Source organism: Scleropages formosus, chromosome 8 (genome assembly GCF_900964775.1).
Source record: "Scleropages formosus chromosome 8, fSclFor1.1, whole genome shotgun sequence".
NCBI lineage: Eukaryota > Metazoa > Chordata > Actinopteri > Osteoglossiformes > Osteoglossidae > Scleropages > Scleropages formosus.
Genome location: NC_041813.1, coordinates 28,121,987 through 28,143,335, shown reverse-complemented (window position 1 = coordinate 28,143,335; position 21,349 = coordinate 28,121,987). Strand labels below are relative to the sequence as shown.

General features: G+C 41.4%; 2 protein-coding genes across 3 annotated transcripts; one reads left to right on the top strand and one right to left on the bottom strand.

Moving 5' to 3' along the window:
• On the bottom strand, window positions 1-7,001 carry psmd3 (proteasome 26S subunit, non-ATPase 3). The gene is made up of 12 exons (XM_018764334.2): window positions 6,688-7,001; window positions 5,084-5,274; window positions 4,689-4,826; window positions 3,991-4,127; window positions 3,623-3,813; window positions 2,463-2,566; window positions 1,732-1,846; window positions 1,424-1,543; window positions 1,094-1,197; window positions 793-948; window positions 560-610; window positions 1-230 (listed from the first exon to the last, which is right to left on the bottom strand). Exons 1-12 carry the CDS (start codon window positions 6,875-6,877, stop codon window positions 153-155), a joined length of 1,575 nt encoding a protein of 524 aa, XP_018619850.2. The 5' UTR covers window positions 6,878-7,001; the 3' UTR covers window positions 1-152.
• A 1,240-nt stretch (window positions 7,002-8,241) lies between these two features.
• LOC108941696 (MAGUK p55 subfamily member 2-like) lies at window positions 8,242-20,736 on the top strand. Of its 2 annotated transcripts, XM_018764480.2 has the most exons (14): window positions 10,436-10,493; window positions 11,811-12,032; window positions 12,147-12,303; window positions 13,375-13,475; window positions 14,082-14,234; window positions 14,789-14,944; window positions 15,153-15,380; window positions 15,657-15,788; window positions 16,063-16,165; window positions 16,425-16,493; window positions 16,815-16,976; window positions 17,514-17,716; window positions 18,537-18,665; window positions 18,827-20,736. In XM_018764480.2, exons 3-14 carry the CDS (start codon window positions 12,267-12,269, stop codon window positions 19,001-19,003), a joined length of 1,650 nt encoding a protein of 549 aa, XP_018619996.2. In that variant the 5' UTR covers window positions 10,436-10,493; window positions 11,811-12,032; window positions 12,147-12,266; the 3' UTR covers window positions 19,004-20,736. The 2 variants fall into 2 exon arrangements, with proteins under 2 accessions (XP_018619997.2, XP_018619996.2); XM_018764481.2 differs by lacking the exons at window positions 11,811-12,032; window positions 12,147-12,303 and adding an exon at window positions 8,242-8,368 and having other exon boundaries at window positions 10,418-10,493.
• Window positions 20,737-21,349: the final 613 nt, after the last annotated feature.

Here is a 21,349-nt window from a genome sequence, read left to right as displayed (position 1 = left end):
CACATTTGTTGTGTTTTATTAGGGTTTACGAAAAATACCTGATGAAATGGCATTTATACATTTTCTTGCAATAACTCAGCGAAGCCCATACGGCAACATGAGAGTGTTGAGGGCTGACAGTACACATGATGGAAGTGTTCATTGCAAAGGGCTCATGGAAATCCATCATCGTCATCCTCGGCCATCTCTTTGGCAAATTCCAGATCCTGCTGCTCTCTCTCCCGACGCTCCTAAGTCAGTGAACAAACATACAGCATGTGCAATACTCCTGCCATCTTGATAGCAGTACACTAGTGTTAAATGGGGGAAAATATTTTAAGAAAATATTTAGTAAAGACACAACCTACTGACAGTTACTATAAAACCGCTTCGGTGCCAAAACACATCCTTCAGACACGTAACCTCTAAACATTACTTTTGTTGTCTTTAGCAAACAATGGGTTTTATTCACAACAAATACTAAATGAATCACCTGTATTTCTACGTAACTAATTAGGTTACGTATGAACTCCATATTTTTCATGACTCATTTGCCATTGATAACAGCAAATATTCATACCTCTGCAGATTCAAGGTCCTTACTGTATGACTTTGGAGGGAATCGCATTGCCTGTACAAAGAAAACACACTAGATTAAAATGCACCTCTGCACATTGTTACATGGGGGGAAAAATTTTTTTAAAAAAGCATTAAAATGGGTTTGAACTCTTACTCTCACTGGGTAATGAGGCTACTTTGAGGATTCGTAATAGATGTGGCATTATTAAATGTCACAGAAAGCAGCAGATTTACCTTGATAGACATATTGTGGATGTCAAGGCAAAAGGAGATTCTTTGATGGAAAGCAAGCTGCGGCTCCCTGGTGCTATAGACATCCATGGTCTCTTTAGATTGGACGTAACCCTTTTCATGATTGATGCTAGCCTCGATCACACCATCGCGGATAGCCTGGAGGGCGTAGTACAGACATTCAGTTATCTGCCAGTTTTCTGCTTTCGTCTGTCCATCACAGAATTCCACTGACTATAACAGTTCACCTGACAGCAAATGCATTTATTATGCATGGCTGGTAAAGGTCCATAAACTCCATTACCTTGGCTACAATAAACTCTGCATCTTCTGGGCTGTCCAGCTGCAGTTTAAGGGCAATATCAGCAAGTGATATGCGAGAGTAAGACAGGCTGATCATTCGCACACCTGGAAAATGTGATCAAGAAATACATCAAATGAAACAGACTCCATTCCCACACATATTAATATATACTGAAATCTGGCCAAACAATGAGGGACATTTGTGGCCTTGGCTGGATAATGCTGCCTACTTAACGCTCATTTAAGATCAGGGAACTCATTCGAAATAGTGACTCCACTCAACGGCAAGTGCTTGAGAATATTTAAATACTTGAATCTGGACCTCGCTCACCTGTTTTAATTACATTGTGTCGCAGGCGGATGATCAGTGTGTATGTGCCATCCATCTGGAATTTTTCTCCAAACTGTTCAAGGACCTGGTTGAACTTAGCCAGGTTTCCAGTCCGAACAGCTTTATTAAAAAAAAAAAAAATGTTTTGCACAAGTGTCATTGACAGGATCTTGTGTGAGTATTTTCAATTAATCGACAACCTCAGTAAACACAGCATGTTGTTCTGTTTGAAGATGTCTGGACAGAACAACCTAAATCCCAGGTTCTTACGAAATAACCATTTCTATATCAACGTACAAGACACACACCCTGAGTGAGCAGGAAATAGGGCATAAGTGATCTCTTAAGGGAAGGCTGGTGGAACTGCAGCCGGTCTGGGATCTCCCCAAGCAGCAACTCCACCACGATGAGGAGCTTGTGCACCTGTGACAGAGCAATGTTGGACAATGAAAACAGCATTGCAGGAACTCTCCAGAGATGTGAATTCAATAAAATGTGTCCCCTGATGTTCAGTAGAAAAATATAAAATCCTAAATTTATCAGGTATATACGGGCAACCACAATAAATACAGCTATACACTGTTCAAAGAGAAGAAACTGACTCTTTAAAGAGGTTAATTTATACTATATGATTTAGATATTGCCTTGGACCTCACGTTATTACATAACTATCCAAATCATTGCTTAAAACATAGGTAATAGAAGGCAAAGGAAGCTCTCAAAGTATTATTTAATCTAGGTAGCAGGTAGTGTAATGGTTAGAGCTGCTGCATTTGGGCTTAGAGACTGCGATTCAAAACCCACCTCCTGGTGTATTATCCTTGAGCAAAGGTACTTATTCAGATTTGCCCCAGTAAAACAACAACAAAAAAAAATAAAAAATACACAGGTGGGTAAATAAATACGTAGCTTAACACTAAGTCGCTTTGAAGAAAATCACCAGCTAACTGAATAAATGTAAATTATTCCACAATAAAAAGTGATATGGAAACTGAACACAGACAAGTAGAAGCATTCAGCTGAATTCTAGTGTCCTGACCGTCTGCTTGAAGCCCACGGCAGTGTGCTGGGGCGCCTTTCTCAGGGCATTAGTGAGGGTTCTCCGAGCCTCAGAATACTCCAGCTGAATAGCTTTGATGCGACCTGCAGCAGGAGAACAGAAGAGCTGCAATCGATACTAAACAACACGACAGCAAGAAACTAGATGATCCATACGACACTGACGGAGCACTTTTTCGGCACACTATACTAATACTGGGTAGGGTCTCCCTTTCCTCTCAAAACAGGCTCAATTCTTCGTGGCATGGATTCCACAAGATGTTAGAAACATTCCTATGATGTTATGGTCTATGCTGCATGTTTGTCAACTGCACATTCATGCTGCAAATCTCCCATTCTACCACATCCTAAAGGTGTTCTTTTGGATTCAGATCTGGTGAATGGGAAGGCCACTGAAGAATGCTGAACTCATTGTTATGTTTATGAAATCAGTTTGAGACGACTTTTGCTCTGTGACATGGTGCATTATCACGCTGGAAGTAACCATTAGAAGATGGGTAAATTGTGGCCATAAAGGGATTCACATGGTCAGCAACAATACTCAGATAGGCTGTGGTATTCAAGCGATGATTGATTGGTATTAACGGGCCCAAAGTGTGCCAAGAAAACATTCCCCACACCATTACACCACCACCACCAGCCTGAACTGTTGACACAAGGCAGGTCAGATCCATGGATTCGTACTGCTGACGCCAAATTCTGACCCTACCATCCATGTGCTTCAACGGAAATCGAGATTCATCACACCAGGCTACATTTTTCCAGTTTTCAGCTGTCCAGTTTTGGTGAGCCTGTGCCCCTGCAGCCTCAGCTCTGTGTACAGGTGTTCCTAATAAAGCGCTCCATGAGTGTATATGGCTCACAAAGATTTACTGAGGTAACACACAAACCACTTGCTCATTTCCCAAAAAATACATATTCTTCCCTCACACCTTTCCTGTATATTGCAGCAAAACTATAACCTCCTGTAAGGAAATCTTGACTGGAAAGATCATTTTTAAATTGAGTTTTTATGAAGCCTATGGTAGAGGAACAACATAATATTACTGTTGCATTTCATGATCATGAAGCATTAGAGATTTTCAGTTATAGTAGCGGACATAAAGGGACACATTAACCTCAGGAGACTGTGCCCATTACCGGTGTAGTAGAGGTAGCGAGCCCACTCATTGTTGTTGGCCAGCTCAGGGAAGACAGACTTGGACACAAGCTTCTCTGCCTGGTCATACAGATTATACTGCAAATAGTTGCGAAGCAGCAGGTTGAGCAGCGTGGCCTGGCCATCAACATCATGGCGCAACGTAGCTGTTCTCAGTCGAGTGTGTAGGAAACTGCAGAGGACAAAAAGTTACAGTATACTGGCACATGATAAAACTGCAGATGATACAAATATGACGTACCTGAATGTAAGCCATGTAAAAATAAGGATATGTTTCCCTCACCAAGTGTCATTTTATAAAAATGTAAATTAAAAAAAATTTTTTTAAAATCCATAATTTAGCACTCACCTGCGGACAGCATCCAGCTGGTCAAGAAACTCATAAATACGGGCGTGGTAGTAGTAACATTTGGACGCCACTAAGTCCAAAGCTCGTCGGTTCAAAGAACTGATCTTTTGAAGAAGGTCATCTGACACCTTTTGGGCCTAAGAATGGGGGAAGAAGTCTTTTACGCTCATGATTATGAACCCGTACTTTGTACTTCTGAGCCAGTGTTTCAACAATTTACCTTAAGGTATCCCGCACAATTTTCAAGATGCAGACTGATCATCCAATTGAGTTAATTATAAGATACTTGTACAAATAAAAGTTCCTGATCTCATTGTTTCACATTTATTCTGACAGAGTAGACACATGTCAAGTATAAACTATAAAATATATCAATGACACACTGCATAGGATACTGATGGACTTATACTTTTACATAGCACAAAGTTCATCTCTGGTCCACTCAATGAACAATTCGGTAAGCTGGTAGCCAAAAACAGAAAAACACTGTTTATGAATGCTGGACAAAAAGACCAGAGGCAGTGTTTTCCCTTCTATGGTTTACAAGTAGTGGTACTGTCAAAATTTAGCAAAATTAACATCTAATTTTATGTCTGCTGTTTCACTATTTTTGTGCAATAGCATATAAAGGATTGTATAAAAAAAAAAATCACTACCAGTAAAGAAGGCACAAATATCAAAGTTTCAGAATAGCTCACTTCTGTATAGCGCTTGTTGTTTGTGAGATACACAACCAGCAGTAGCTGCAGGTAGGCCTCCACTTCCGGGAGGAGCGGGGCAGCGGCTGCCTTGCCTGTCCGTGGCCGAAACTGGACTTCACCCTCTGTGTCCATAGGCTGATGAGAAACGCAACACTCCCAGTAAATAAACATACATGGAAAAACACAGAAAATCTAAATACAAAGCAGTTAATCACCAAAACAATTCATCATAGCAGGCAATACCTCCTACAGACTTTCTGAAGAGGCCAAGTAGAAATAGTATTAAGATACAAGTAACTGCTTTTTTAAATATTAGTCAGAAGCAGACAATGTAGAGGAACTAGTATTAGCTCTGTGGTCTCAGTGTATAGATACAGATAAAGTAGACCCACCTCCTCCAAAAAGTTAAGCAGGAATTCCTTGCTGGCAGCATTAGAGGTGTAAAATCCGGAGACGGCCTTGTGTAACACGTTTCCGTTCAGCTTTCGGCTGGTAGAAGGCAAAGCACGAAGGGCCCGCAGCACAAAGCGAGGCTCCTTCCCCGCCACCGCTTTCTCGATCTGCTTGACATGCTCTTTAATATCTAAAGCAGCAGAAAAACAAAAATGACAGAATGCACTGTTATGGACAGAAGCTTTAATTCTGAACATGGTAAGCCTCAGAAAACAACTGGCAAAATGGCATTCCAGAAACAGGATGAATAATAAAGTACATGACACAATACTACAAGATCCAAGTTAAAGAAGCAAATCAACTGCAGAAACACTGTGTTCAGTGTATTTACATTTATTCACTTATCTGATGCTTTTCTTCAAAGTGACACAGTGTTAAGCTACTTACAACTGAATTATTTACTCATTTATACAGCTGGGAAATTTTTATGGGAGCAATTTAGGGTAAGTACCTTGCTCAAGGGTACTACAGCTGGAGATGGGATTCGAACCTGCGACCTTCAGCAGCAGCTCTAACTGCTACACAACCTGCTGCTGTTTAACAAGCAGGCCAGAACATGATTTGTTAACTTTTAACATCCCCCCCACCCAACTCTCCAAGAACTGTACTCGTCCAGAGTGCGTAAAAGGGCTGGCAAACTCATTCTAAACCCCTCGCATCCAGGCCACTTCCTCTTCGAACCTCTGCCATCCGGCCAGCGCTACAGAGCACTGAGCACCAGGACAGCCAGGCACAAGAAAAATCTCTTTCCTCAGGCCATCTACCTCATGAACAGCTAAATTCCCCCTAGGGAGTGAACTGGTGCAATACACAACGCTATTTATAATGATATCTATTTATCACATCATATCTCTTACCTGCATTCCCTTGCACATACCTGTACATACATATAATGATCAATGTCTAGTGCCTATTTTGTATATGGTGTACTTTATATTTTATATACACACACACATTATATACATTTCATCTTTTATTCACTTAATCTATTTTTTATGATCTGTGTGTCTTGTCACTGTCATTCTGTCTGTGCTGTGGAAGTTTTGTCACCAAAACAAATTCCTTGCGTAAACATACGTGGCAACAAACTAGCTCATTCTGATTCTGATTCTAACTGAGTGACACAAATCTGAGTTTGTGCGTTAATGCGATTTTAAGGGCAGTCGTCGTCTTCCTCGCTGGAATTCATGAACATAAACAATAAGGCAGTGGGCGGCTGGGCAGACATTCTCATTCCTTCACTCCTTCATTCATTCATTCATTCATATAAATCAGTCCAAGATCATGAAATTCTAGACACACTCTTGGGGAATAAACAAAACTATCAATAAAGGCAAAAAAACAATAGGTTTAACAAGTGTCAGAAACTGCACGACACACGTCCTCCCTCCCTAGTAGTTATAAAACAGAGTATGTCAAAACTGTCTCAGGTGACACGTTTAGATTAACTTAAGCAAGGGGAAATGAAGCTGAAGGCCTGTTACAGGCCCTGTGTGTACGCGAGAAGCACACTGAGGTATATAAGTGCAAATCTTCCACGCACCTTCCAGTGTGGACGCGTCCAGCTCCCGGCTCGTCTTCCCCGCAGCGGCGGCGGCGGCAGCAGCGGCCTCCTCTTCGGTCATCTCCACATCCTGCGGCTCGGGGCCGCCGGCGACGTCCTTCGCCTTCTCCTTCTCCTTCTCTTTCTCCCCCTTTCCCTTCTCCCGCCGCTTCGCAACGCTCTCTTTCATAATTCCTCTCGAATACTGAACACAAACAAGAACAAAAAAACGTTTATCTATTATGATACTTGGTAATCATAAATTCAGACACTCATCCCCTTACTCAGCTGAATAAGCCGGATTTCTGAAGGAGGCGCAGGGGATTGTGGGAAGTAGGCAGTGCCAGCAGAGACACGAAAGATTTCGATCAGGCAAGAGAGAACGATCCCAGATACGCGGAAACTCTTTTTGACAAGCACGGGCCTCTACCCCTCCAGAAAATGACAAAATATAGAAGTGCTTCGAATCAAAATGCTTTGATTGTTAGGAAAAATGTTTGAGAAGCATCATGTAAGCACTATTTTAAATTAATATGCACCACATTACAGAGAAAATTAAGCTCTGTCTATTCCAAAATCGGTTCCCCACGTGTCTCCTCAATGTGCTGTTCTGAGACAGTCATTGCTCTTTTTATTAGGGATAAATTTACTACTGTACTACAGTATTATTGTGAGAACTGTTCTGCACTACTTGTGATTAACCAGCAGGTGTCAGTAGGCGTGCTACCTCCTGGACCATGGTTTCCTTTACTTATTATTATTATTTTTATTATTATTATTATTATTATTATTATTATTATTATTATTAGTAGTAGTAGTAGTAGTAGTAGTAGTAATATTAGGCAGACACCTTTGTCCAAGGCTACTTGTAATGTTTGGTTTTTCAGCTGAACTGCTCACAGTATTTATTTTTTGTTCTTACTGGTGTTGTTATAAGTGTTTGGGCAGCATTAGGTGGTGATACCTGAACCTGTTGGAAATTTTGCCTTCGAAATAACTGCTGTTAGGTAAATTGTATGTTTTTCAGTGTTTTACACTATAAAGAGATTCATAACTCCGCTCCGAAAAGAAAGAATTTTTTTTTCCTGTTGTGATTTTCTACAGAAGAGGTTAATGAGAAAAAAAAAAAATATATATTTTTTTCCATTAAACTTTATTAAATAAAGTATGCTTTAATTACACTTCCACCAAGAAAAAAATACATTATATTTTAGATTATTTAAAGAAACGTAATAAAAGTCCCGTGTTGTTATGTTTATGGTTTTTCCGAAGTTGTTTCGGCTGAGTGTATCATTTTTGTTTTAATTTAATTAAATACCATGCATTTTGTCATTATTATTGATTTTTAGTGTTTTGATTTTTATTTTATTTATTTTTTTTTAAAAAAAAAAACGGGTTAATTTTTTACTGCTTGTATTTCCTTAGTGGAATATCAAACAGCCGTCCTGCCTGCTAATTTATGTAAATGCTGCTGTAAATTAAAACCCAAGGAGGGGCTTCGAGAGCCGTGTCGCCGCATAACGGACCCCCCGCAGACGCTCGTCGCCCCTTTAAGGCTCTTATATTGGCTGCGCGGAGATTTCAGCTCGGCTCGAGCCACGTCTTTCACGCGGGGAGAACAGCAGGACATCGGTCGGAGGCGTTAATAATATTGCTGCCCGAACCGAAAGGTGACTTTAAGGTGAGCGATGCGATGAACGCGCTCGAGGGAAGGGGTTGGTTGCGCAGCGCGAGAACCGCGGTCGCAGCCTTTGTTCCATTGTCGGCACCACGGTTAGTTGTTACCAGGGTACCGAGCAGCACTGCGCTCTTCAATCACGCCGGCGTTCGCTCGCTCGTGCCCACCTCGAGAAAAGCCTCGCGGAGCCGCGCGTGCTGCGACTGCCCAGGCGGTAAAGTGAAATAACGTGTTTTGCGGCCAGTACAGTACAGTGCAGTGCAGTGATTTATATAACGCTTCCAGCTCGAGTCGCGCTCCGCTATTTGATGCGCGTTCGAACTGTAAACAGTGTAAGTGTCGCCTAAATCTGTAACCGCCGATCAATCCACGCAAGAAGAAGCAGCCGTAGGCGGAGAGATGGGTTGTGGTTCTGAGCTAAATATAAAAAAAAATGTAATTTTTAGTGATACTTGAGCACAAACAAGTGCGCCGCACATGGTCCCACAGTTACAGTGCAGTGCAGTGCGGTGCGCTGATTCTGAACCTTTCCTCCCGCACTCAGTGTTTACATGCACAAGTGGCAATAATAAGACAGGGAGCACAACTATATTTGTCAAACATATATACTGTATATAATGTAATTGTAACGGCTTACAACCGCCCGCTTCTTATAAACTCCCATTGTGCGCTGATTCTCTCGTGCGAAGGTGCAAAGCCCTGGAAATTTAAAAAATGAGTGTCGCCATTCAGGAGCCTGCAACATTTTTCCCTTAATCTTTTTCTGCTAGAAAAAAAAATATTAAGGGAAAATGTTGCAGCCTCCTGCATCATTCATTTGCATTCGCTGAGGGGTTGCAGAGCAATATGTCCCATTTTTTTTGTAAATTTATGTGATAACCTTCTAGAATTTGTCATGCCACGGCTGGGAATATTCAGTTATATATAATACATATAAGGAGAAATATAAATGTTGTGATGTGCGTCAAATAATTTTCAAGGAAAATTTAAGACAATAATAATACATACCTACTTGCAATATAGTCATACATACCTGCTTTTTTACATGTACGCATCTAGCAGATGTGTTGCCTAAATGTGATTACGGGCATTTTGCGTACAGTTAATGTACACAAAATAATTTCAAATAAAAAAAATGCACATAGATGTTTACATTTATGTTTTAGCATATGCTTTTACCTAACAAGCATGAAGGTTGACTGTATAGTTTAAAACATAAACAATAATAATATTTATAAAGATTTAAAAAAATGCTGAATGAATAACAAATAATGAAGAAATTGTAACAAGAATAATAAAAAACAATAACAACAATGCAAATACATTTATGTCTGCATTAGCAGATGCTTAATAATTAAGAATTTATTCAATAACTTGAATAGAAAAACAGCACTGAGTAGGGTTTGTACAGACAATTCAGCAAAGTATTTAATTTAATTTAGAGTATTCCAAGGGAATGGAAAATGCACTAAAGCAAACATACGGAGTATAAATTGGCAGGAAGCTTTCAGCAGTTCTTTCTGTAAATCTGAGTCCTGAATATTTCCTGGAAAAGAGATTCCAGCCCTGTGTGACATGTGAAAGGCGCTCTACCAGAGAGGAGTTAGGGCTCAAAATAGACATTTTGATTTTGATTTGCAGCCCTTTCAACAGGGGACAGTCAGGCGGCTGTATGGTACATAACATAGTGACTTTGATGGGATGAGGGGTTTGAAGTTCTGTAAGTAGGATGGTTCCATTCCCTTGATAGGCCTGAATGCCAGCACCAGAGTCCTGAGGATTTCAGATTTTAATAATAATAATAATAATAATAATAATAATAATACAAAACCCATTAAATGCATTGCCAGATCACGTTTTCCTGCATATTATGCGTATCACTGAAATTCACATACCGACACCAATTTTGTGAACAATTTTCAGAAATGTACTCATTTGAGCTGCAGCATTCAGCATTGATTTTGCTCCATTTTCTCTCATTGCCCTGTTTGAAATGTTCCTTACGTTTGATCCTCTGCTTTAAACTTTTTTATCTAACCGGTGTCCTTTTAGCCTTGGCAAGATTACAGCTGATTTTGCGAAGCCAACGTCCTTGACATGCCCGTGGCCTCTGTGAACTCAGATTCTGGTGAGTGGCACCCTCTGTTTCCAGAACCATATGCTTGTGTAACATAACTGCGGTCTTATCCGTCACTCTATGGTATATGGTATATTCTTACAATGTGAGTCAATGTGACTTTGGGACCTGTTGTTAAAGTGCTGTTGGTTATAAATGTCATGGGGTGTACAGTTTCCAATCATTTCAATGTAATTACACAATAGAAGTACTTGTAAGAAAGAATACTTCCTATAACACAAAAGAAAAATTTGCTGTAATTACAAACATATATGACCTTGAGATGTAAGTTTTATTTTATACGTTATGCCATTTAGCAGAAGCTTTTCTCCAAAGGAACGCTATGTAGTGTTACGAGCCCACACACCTTATTCACCGTGGTGACTTACACTGCTAGATACACTACTTACACTGGGTCACTCATCCATACATCAGCGGAACACACACACTCTGTCACTCACACACTACGGGGGAACCTGAAAAGCATGTCTTTGCAGTGTGGGAGGAAACCAGAGCACTCAAAGACTTACACTGCTAGATACACTACTTACACTGGGTCAACTCATCCATACATCAGTGGAACACACACACTCTCTCTCTGTCACTCACACACTATGGCTGAACCTGAACAGCATGTCACTGGAGTGTGGGAGGAAACCATGCAGACATGGGGAGAATGTGCAAACTCCACACAGACTGAGCGGGGATCGAACCCATGTCCCGGCAGCAATACAGTAAGATTTTACACATACAACCAAACAGAACGTGGCAGTGAGTTAAGAAGAAAAAGGGGGCTTTCACCTCCTTGGTGGACATTTGTTTATCTACAGGTTTACATTACATTACTTCATTTAGCTGATGCTTTTCTCCAAAGTGACTTTCAACTATTTACCGATTTATACAGCTGGGTAATTTTTACTGGAGTAAGTTTAGGGTAAGTACTTTGCTCAAGGGTATCACAGCTGGAGGGGAGACTTAAACCTGTGACCTGTGGATCTAAAGGCAGTAGCGCTAACCGCTACACTACAAGCTGCCCAAAAAACCTTCTCCAGACAGTCAAGTTTGCCGTCGGAATCGTTCAGGCATCAGAAAAAGAATGCGTGACCTCAGCCGAGGCCATAAATCTTTTAAAATTGCCAGTATCACTCTCTTTATACGTGCTCAGAAATTGAGCAAACCATGATATTTCCTTGGCTGTGCTCCTTTCGCTGATGACAAGTAGTATTTTTAAATGGCATCTTGAGCTGTATTTTGCTTGGGATTTATCCATTTCTGAGGTCTTGAATAATGGCTGCTGCTTTTTGCTTATCCATAATTTTTTTCATGCAGACGTCTGTCAAAAAAATAGCGTTGGCACCTGCAAACAGCCCTTTAAGAAGCAACCGATCAGCTTCATTTGACTTCAGCTCCACCCAGCTGTATCCAGCTGGTCCACACGAGGGCAAATAAAAGGCCGGATCTGTGGAGGGGCCACGAACTTCTTTCCTCGCTGTCCCAGTAGGCAGAGGTGGAGCTGAGAGGAGTGACAAGAGGTGTTGCGCTGGCCTTAGGGTGAGTCGGAGGCTGAGCTGGCACCAAATCCCGAAGGAGACGGGATTGGATTCGCAGAGTGAGGCAGAACTTGGATCTCTCAGGGCTGAGTGGTATTGCCTCTTTCCTTATCAGATGGCCCCAGGAGACAAAAGGATGTGGGTAGATCTGGCAGCCTGGGTCGAAGAGAACCTGGAGCTGGCGTAGGACTCACTGAGCTTCAACGATGGTGTCCTGCTTGGAGAATTAGCTCATATGGCAGCTGTTAGGCCCCTGCCAGCTCCTGATGGAGGTAACTAATCTTTTCCAGCTCAAAACACTTTTGTCAGACTTCACCGCCAGCTCGTGAGGTTACAGTCCAGAGTACACGTCCTCCTTCAGCTCCCAAGCTGGCACCAGGTGTTTGTTCTTCTGCCGGATGCCGCTGCCACCCGCAGTTTCCGAGATGCTTGTCTTTCTGGCACACAAAAGCAGTGTGCTCTACTCAGCTGCGGTTTTCAGCGTCGTTTTATTTCCGACTCTTGTCACGTACTACGCTGCAGAAGGCAGGTATTTGGCAGTGTTGAATAAAGACAGAAACTGCGTGTTTGGGGTGAGTTCTGAGAAAGTTCTACGCTTGAGCAAGCAGCCTTTAGACTGCAAGTTCATGTTCTTGACCCTGATGTTACTTGGAATTTTTAGTCGGGTACCTCATATTTCCCTCTGATTTCTCTCTCGGGATGTGTTGTAGAAAAGTTTTCATTTTAATTTTGAATGGGCTCTGCTCAGCCAAATGGATGGGTTCTGCCCAGCTGTCAAATGGTATTTTCAGAGTCATTACATCGACAGTTTTCCCAAGGCTTGTCTCTGTTTTGACTGCTGGCTGTCCAGCTTTAATTTCTTACATTTCATGCAGCGTGACATAGAATTATAAAAAGGAATTTGCCTTAAGCGTGTCACCCAATCAGGAACAGGTCTTGGTGACATTTGAAGAACGTTATGGATGTGGTGATATGAATTTTCTATAAACAGTTGACACTTTTCTGTTGATTTGCCCACACTAGATATTTTCATTGATTAATGCACATATGGACTTGATATATTATATTTCCAGAGTTTAAAACAGTCTCATGTTCTGAATATCCTGCAAAGCACTCCTACTATGACAAACAGACATAGTAAAGAGACTCAAGTAAGGTTTCTGGGATTTTGCTAATGAAAAGAGCAGGCAGTAATCCGGCAGCGTGTTTCCTTGGAGAACCAGCATGGTTCCTTTCCTTTGTGTGGTGGGGGATCTCAACAGTCATGCCATCACCAAGCTGCTCTGTAAGGTCCTCCGGTAGGTGAGATTTCCTATAACCAGTCGTCCGTCTTGTCTTTGCAGCTGTGCAGCAGGCTATGGACACGTTGAGCGACAGCCCGTGCTCCACCACTGCAAATGATCTTGACCTGATCTTCCTCAAGGGCATAATAGAGAGCCCGGCAGTAAGTCACCCTTCCTCTGTAGAACGTAGCAGGAGTCGATTTTAGACATCGCAAGCTCCGCAGCTCTCACACATATTATGCATCATAAAATTTATACCACTCAGCTGCCTTCCGTAACAGTTTACAAGATATAATAACATCGGTGATTAATGAGTTGTTTTTTTTTTTTTTCTTTCAAGTTCGTTCCCTGTATGGTAATGAGAAATAGACCTCTGTTGAATTCCAGCTTGTATGAAATGTAGATAGTTTTTCCGAACATGGAACCGTCTTCTGCAGAACACACCTATGTCAGTGAAAAAGAATGATTCGTAAACATGGTCAGTTGATCTGTTAATGGCAGAGTTTGAAGTTTATTATGTGGCATCAGTTGACCCTGTTCCTGTTGAGTTGTGTAGCTCCGTTGACTGGATTCAAGAGTCAGTCATCCATCAGAAAAAATAGCACAAATTTTATAGTCCATCCCTTTGTACATTCATCATTAGTCAAGTAACACTATTACGTGCTTAAAAAACTGGCATCGGTGCATGACGCAAAGGAGCCTTAACCATTTTTGGTATGTGTCATATACATTGGTATGGTGAACACATCTGTCTGTGGACCTGACAGGCGAGCGAGAGCCCGGAGGAGAACAAGCTGGAGGCGGTGCGGGGCAATAGCGTGGAGCTCCTGCAGGACATTCTGAGGGACCTGGAGCTGTTCACAGAGCAGAGCAAGGTGGCTGATGAGCTGTTCAGCATATTGAAGGAGCCCCACTTCCAGGTGACTGGACTTTGGAGTGCAGCAAGAAGCTACACGTGTGAAAATACAGCGGGAAAATACGGTGCAGCATATGTGTGACTGATTTACGTGAAAATTAGAGCACCTTCATGCAGAAATAAGATATACCTGTATTATTATTGTAATAATAATAATAAAAATAATATCCATCCATTGCCAACAACCTCTTGTCCCGAGCGGGGTTGCGGCAAGCCGGAGACTAACCCGGCAACACAGGGCGCAAGGCTGAAGGGGGAGGGGACACACCCAGGACGGGACGCAAGTCCGTCTCAAGGCACCCCAAGCAGGGCTAGAACCCCAGACCCGCTACACAGTGGGGACTGGTCAAACCTGCCGCGATAATAAAAATAATAATTTGCATTTAGCTGATGCCATTGCATTACATCCACTACAGGTATCTACCCATCCACACAACAGATCAGTTTCAATACTCACAAACATGCGTTAAGTGAAATTTTGTACCGCTCGTACGTTGTACAAAGCTCACGGTCTGCTTCTGTTCCGCCCGTTGACTATAAGTTGTGATTTGTTCACAGTCTCTTCTGGAAACGCATGATTTGGTCGCCTCCAAAAGCTATGAAAGCCCCCCAGCCAGCCCCTGTGTTTTCATGGATGCCAATCAGAACTGCCCAATAATGCCATCTGATGCTATCAGAATGGTGGGCATTCGCAAAGTGTCTGGGGAGCACCTGGTAAGACCACGGTATTATCCCATTTTAAGGAACACTCATTTTTGTCTTACTATTATGTACAACTAGACATATAATGTATGTGACTGTCCTGCAAAACAGGACATCCTGAGTTAGCAGTTGGTCAGCAGAATGAGTGTTCACTGAATGACTGGAGAAAATGCATGAGCAAGAAAGCGGGCTCAGGTCATGCATTTGCTTTCCTGGACAGGGTCTGACATTCCGAGTGGAAAATAGCGATCTGGTGATCGCAAGAATCTTGCACGGTGGGATAGTGGACCAGCAGGGCCTGCTGCACGTCGGTGACGTTATCAAGGAGGTCAACGGGAAGGAGGTGGGTGACGACCCAAAGGCGCTGCAAGAAATGCTGCAGGAGGCCAGCGGGAACGTCGTGCTTAAAGTGCTGCCAAGCTACCAGGAGCCACAGCCACCACGTCAGGTAAGTCAGAAGCAGTGCCATCAACCCATATATTCACTGGGAAACACAGATTTTACTTCCGAGTGTTTACAGGAGATATGCGAGGGCTGGGTGTAATATGTCTTCCAGGTGCACCTTACTCTGAATTTAAGTTCACCCCCCGTAAGGCAATAATGTTGTAATCTCTCGTTTAGGAATTGTAATAAAATAATGGCTTTTATACTTTCACAAAACCTTTTTTTTGGGATAATCATTAAACCGCGGGCCCTGCTACCTTCTTTCTTTTTCCATTTGTAGGTGTTTGTCAAGTGTCACTTTGACTATGATCCTGCCCATGACAGCCTGATCCCCTGCAAAGAGGCAGGGCTTAAGTTCAGAAATAAAGATATTCTGCAGATTGTTAACCAGGAAGACATCAACTGGTGGCAGGTTAGTTATATGAGTCCAAAGTCCCAAGTCTCTGTCCTCTACATATGTGGCGTGTGACTGAGTGTAATTCCAAAGGAAAATCTTGACACTGGCCAATAATGTACGTGTGGTTCAATACTAAATTTACCTGGTAGAATTGCAGTTATTGCGAACATGTGTCATAATGTGGCCAATCTGTGACGAAGGACAAAAATGACCGACCTTACCGTATGACGCTCGGATGAGAGCGATTACTTTTGGAGATGCTTTTGGCTCAGTCTCTTGCCTGGAACAGGCACGCCATGTCGAGGGTGGGAACGCAGGCCTCATTCCCAGCCAGCTCCTGGAGGAAAAGAGGAAAGCATTTGTAAAGAAGGATATGGAGCTGGCATCTGCAGGTACTGTAAGACTTTGATGGGGGGGGGTTACATAATAATGTACAGCTGCAATATAATAATATATCTATAAATTCAAATATTCATTGTTCCTAGGATCAACATCAAATAAAATCAGACAAACTCTTTTGGATAAACGTTTTTTTCCGTAGCTACAAGCTCCTATTTGTGCGCACTTGGAGGCTTTGTGTTATGCAGTAGGTGTTGTTACTTTTATTTTTGGTTAAAAGGACATATCGTTGCACCCCTGGGCTTTTCACAGGCTCTCTCTGTGGTGGAATGGGGGGGAAAAAGAAGAAGAAGGTGATGTACCTGACAACGAAAAACGCAGGTTGGACTTTTTTTAGTGTTACAGAAAGGACTTTATTTCTTGCAAACTATAAACTCACTGGTGTATCAATAAATAAAAAAATGGATGTGGAAAATGAAATTGTTTATAATAATGCAGCTCACATGTATGGGTTATAAAGTGATATGCATCAAGTGGTGTGTATGCGAGCATGTGTTTCTGAATTAAAAATGATGGGTCGACAATTAATTTAAATGATACTGAAACTTGTCAAAGTATAGTTTGCTCTCCTCCCTCAGATTAAGTTGTACATTTTTATGTGCGCAGTAAAAACCGATGCCTGTGACATCTTTCTTCTCTAAGAGTTTGATCGCCATGAGCTGATGATCTATGAAGAGGTGGCAAAAATCCCCCCGTTCCGACGCAAGACTTTGATACTGATCGGGGCTCAGGGGGTGGGCCGACGCACTCTGAAGAACAGGCTTCTCGTGTCGGACCCTCAGCGCTATGGGACCACCATCCCCTGTGAGAAAACCGAGGCTGCTGATCGGTGGCCATCGCTGCATCACATCATATTGCTTAATGAAAATTCCCTATTTTCTCTGCTCTAATCTAGTTATTTTAGTATTTCAGTGTCTTCCATTAACAACACTGAATGGGAATGGGAATACGGTACATCGAGCTACGTTCTGATTTGTTATGATATGTCAGTACGCCTGACCAGACTACTTCTAGTTAATTCTAAGAAAATAGTGGTATTGTGTCTATGATTGGAAAAGTGCACATTTTAAACATCACCATTATAGCTGGCATATTGCTGCATTCTAAATTGACCTTACTTCTCTCAAACTGATATATAAAGTAATAAAGCGACATCGTCGTGGCACATAGTACAGTCAGAAACTGAAACGGCAACAGATAATAGCACTTTATCATATTAAGAAATCACTGTATGGGGCCCAATTTATCTTCTGATTGTAAACATCATGTTGAATGAATGCAGATCTTTGTCATTACTCACAATTTTGTCTCAATTCCTGTCGTTCTTGTGCTCCTCTCCAGACACCTCTAGGAAGCCCAAGGCAAGCGAAAAGAATGCGCAGTTGTATCGTTTCGTGACTCGCGGCGAGATGGAGTCAGACATCAAGAACGGACGATACCTGGAGCATGGGGAATATGATGGAAACTTGTATGGCACCAAGATTAATTCAATCCATGAAGTGGTAGATGCTGGCAAGATGTGCATCCTGGATGTAAACCCCCAGGTTAGAGACACTTTTTCAATCCATCATTCCATTAACCCGACCAAAGTAACCTCCGTTATCCATATTTTTGAAGAATTACATTTCTTTCAAGGTTACATCATCTCCTGTAACAGCCAAATAGTTTACATTTACATTTATGTATTTAGCAGACGCTTTTCTCCAAAGCGACTTCCAATGAACTCTATGTAGAGTTATGAGCCCACATACCTTATTCACCGTGGTGACTTACACTGCTAGATACACTACTTACACTGGGTCACTCATCCATACATCAGTGGAACACACACTCTCTCTCTCTGTCACTCATATGCTATGGGGGAACCTGAACAGCATGTCTTTGGAGTGTGGGAGGAAACCAGAGCACCCGGAGGACACCCACAAAGCACTGAAGTGGGTTAACTATGTTGCTGAGGTAGTGTGGAGGTTAGAGCCGTCATCATCCATTCACGGGTTTCAAACCCCAAACTGCAGTACCCTTAGACAAGGTAGTTACACTGAACTGATACAGCAAAAATCACAAAGCTGTGTAAATTACTATAACAACTGTATGGAACTACACATAGCAAACCTTGTAGGTTACTTTGGAGAAAAGTGTCAGTAAAATGCATGAATAAGAATGAAACATTAGTGGTTCTACTGTGTTTGGAACTTGAAACCATGATTAGAATCTTCCAGTATATGAAAATATCATCGATATACTTAATGCCATTGTAATGCATTTAATGTAATGCATTTCTGTGCAAAGAGCATCCTTCTAGATACTGTATTTCAGTGAAGTTTTCAATATTGTCTGCATAAAGCCTCACCATCTTTACCGCAGGCACTCAAAGTTCTCCGAACATCAGAATTTCTACCTTTTGTGGTCTTCATTGAGACTCCCAGCTTTGAAGTTCTGAAGGCCATGAATAAAAACGCCATGGAAGCAGGAGTTGTCACTAAGCAGCTGACGGTAAACAAAGATAGAATATGCCATGATCTGACAAAGCATGTAAATGAAAGATATTTAACATTTATTGTTATTTTTTGTCATGTTTAATTGGATATTTCTTCCATTCCATTTTGCTTGTTTTAATACGGTAATAATTTGACGAGATCTCCTTCCCCCTGCAGGACAGTGAGCTTAAGAGGACAGTAGAAGAGAGCAGAAGGATTAAGCAAGCCTATACCCATTACTTTGACCTCACCATCGTCAACGACAACATGGATGGAGCCTTCCGGGCCTTAAAGAGGTCACTTGAGAAACTGGGGTCGCAGCCTCAGTGGGTACCAGTCAGTTGGGTCTTTTAGACCACAGCTCACAGATTGTATTTGAGTAAGGAGGACAGAGAAGTTGGACCAACCAGTCAAGAACAACCAAAAGACCTCTTCTCCTTGGTGAAATAGCTGCATCCAACAAGAGCAATCCCACTTTGTCGAGGTTCAGTGTGCAAAAGAGACGGGTGTACTTTTGTACAGATTCTTTATTCTGGAGTTATTTCTTGTTAACTTTATATAAAAAGCATAGAAATTGCTATATCTTTACCATGGTATAAGAACTTATTGGGGGACCAAAAAATATGAGCAATAGTATTCGCAATAGAGTTATACACAAATACCAGGGAGGACAAATTAGACTTATCAAGGGGAACACATCCCTTCTGTTAGGCCAGTGTCTGAACTGTAACAACAGGTTTATTGTATATTGAATCAGTACATGGTGATTTTGCCCATAGTGTATGCATGTGCGAATGAATCGGTGTGGGTGATTGCACTACAATAAGACTGGCGTTCTGTCCGGAGTGTGTCCTGCCTTGTGCCGTGTGTTCCCCGTGTTGCCAGAACTCTTGAGCTAGACAAGTGGTTACTGGCAATGAATCAATGGATGAATGAATGACTCCTTTGTGCATCTGGACACAAGCGCTCAGCATTCATAAGCAATGGGCCCTTGAGGTTGATTATTTTAGTATACATGCTAGAAATTTGGGTTTGGATATGAATGAGTGCCCCAATGTGTATTACTACTTATTTTTAGGTATTTTGTTGCGTATGTGTGTATCAGGCATCTACCACACGAAGGTAAGCAACTCAATATTTTAGCTAATTGCCAAATTTTTTATAAGCCATCTCTTCCTCTAATTATTTTCCTCAAACAAGTGAATGATGATAATGTTCCACACCCGCATGTAAGTCAATCGGTTAAACAATTATACAGATTTTATTACTAAATTCGACCGAAACCCATACGCTTTACAGGAATAAATGTTATTGCAGTTGTATTGGATCTGAGCTGAACTGGTCCATCTAAGTCTTGGGTCTGTCATCGGAATCTGTCCTTGTGTCTGCATATAATTTGGTTTTTCTTCTCCTCCATGGTCAAGCATCAGATTTTCCAGTATACAGACATTTTGATACTGCCAACGTTAGTAACATTTAAGGATGAGTAAAGCAAGGAGACAGCAGTAAATGACCAACTCGTGACAGTAAACCACCGCATGAATTTCAAATGAATCTAAAGGTTTGTCAGTGTCTTCGTCAGGGAGCTGTCAGCCTGGATTTGCCTTTCATAACTCATGTCCCTTGAGAATGTCGTGACCCTTCTCTCGCAAATTCTATTGCTTTTGGCAGTTTCCGAAAAAACAGAACAGGCAGCAATTATACATTACACTGATTGCAAATAACTATACAGGAAGCAACATCTGTAGCATTTTATTCTCTAAAGTCCATTCTCAAGTGCGTTTTTTAAATAGACATGAAATACTGTAAACGTGTCATTTTAGGCCGATATTTTTAGTTCTCTTTGTAAGCAGTAATATAGTGACTGAAAATACATTTTATGAGGGATTTAAATGTGAATTCAGTCCTCAGTATTATAGTGTTGGAGTACAGCTAGTCTGATGTATCACTAATGTTACTTAGCTTTGTTATATTTATTGTATTATTTCAATTTTTATGATTTTGTGATTTTTGTTTGCAGTAGTTTGATGTTATTTTGAGATTGGAAGTTTTCAGTCAACAAAAACTGCAATGTAGTGCTGGAATGGGGGGTGTAATGATGTAATAACTGACATCTCGATAACTGTAGTGGAAATAAAGCATTTTAAGACATTGTTGACGAGTTTTCTGTTTGCAAAACAAGTTCAACGTGGTTATTGCATAGCTTAAACTGCTATTGCTTTTTTCACTTGGTTCTTTTGGCCCTAGAAAAACTACTTTATTGTGAATGCACTGGTTGAATGGCATTAATTTTGCAAATGGTTTCAAAAGCCTGCCAATACTTTACCTCTTTAGATTGCAGCCTTTGCTTATTTGTGTACTTATCTTATGAAAAACAAAAATTCAGAAATATCAAACCACCTACCGTCCAACACCCATCCGCCATTCGCAAATATAGGATGTAAGCTCCCACTGTCCTCTGCACTCCAGTTTGAACCCAATATGGTACATGCATTCTTTGAAAGCCGGAAACACTCTAACGTTTAATAACTGAAAGGAAAAATCAATTTATGAACAAAGAAACTAGTGTGTGCAAACAAAAGACAAGTTGCTGCTGGAAGGAACTATTTCCATGAAAAAAAAAAATTACCTTTGTCACTTTTGGAGATCATAGTAATGGAACAAAAGTGAGCTCATCTGTAAAAATATTTTACTCTTTTT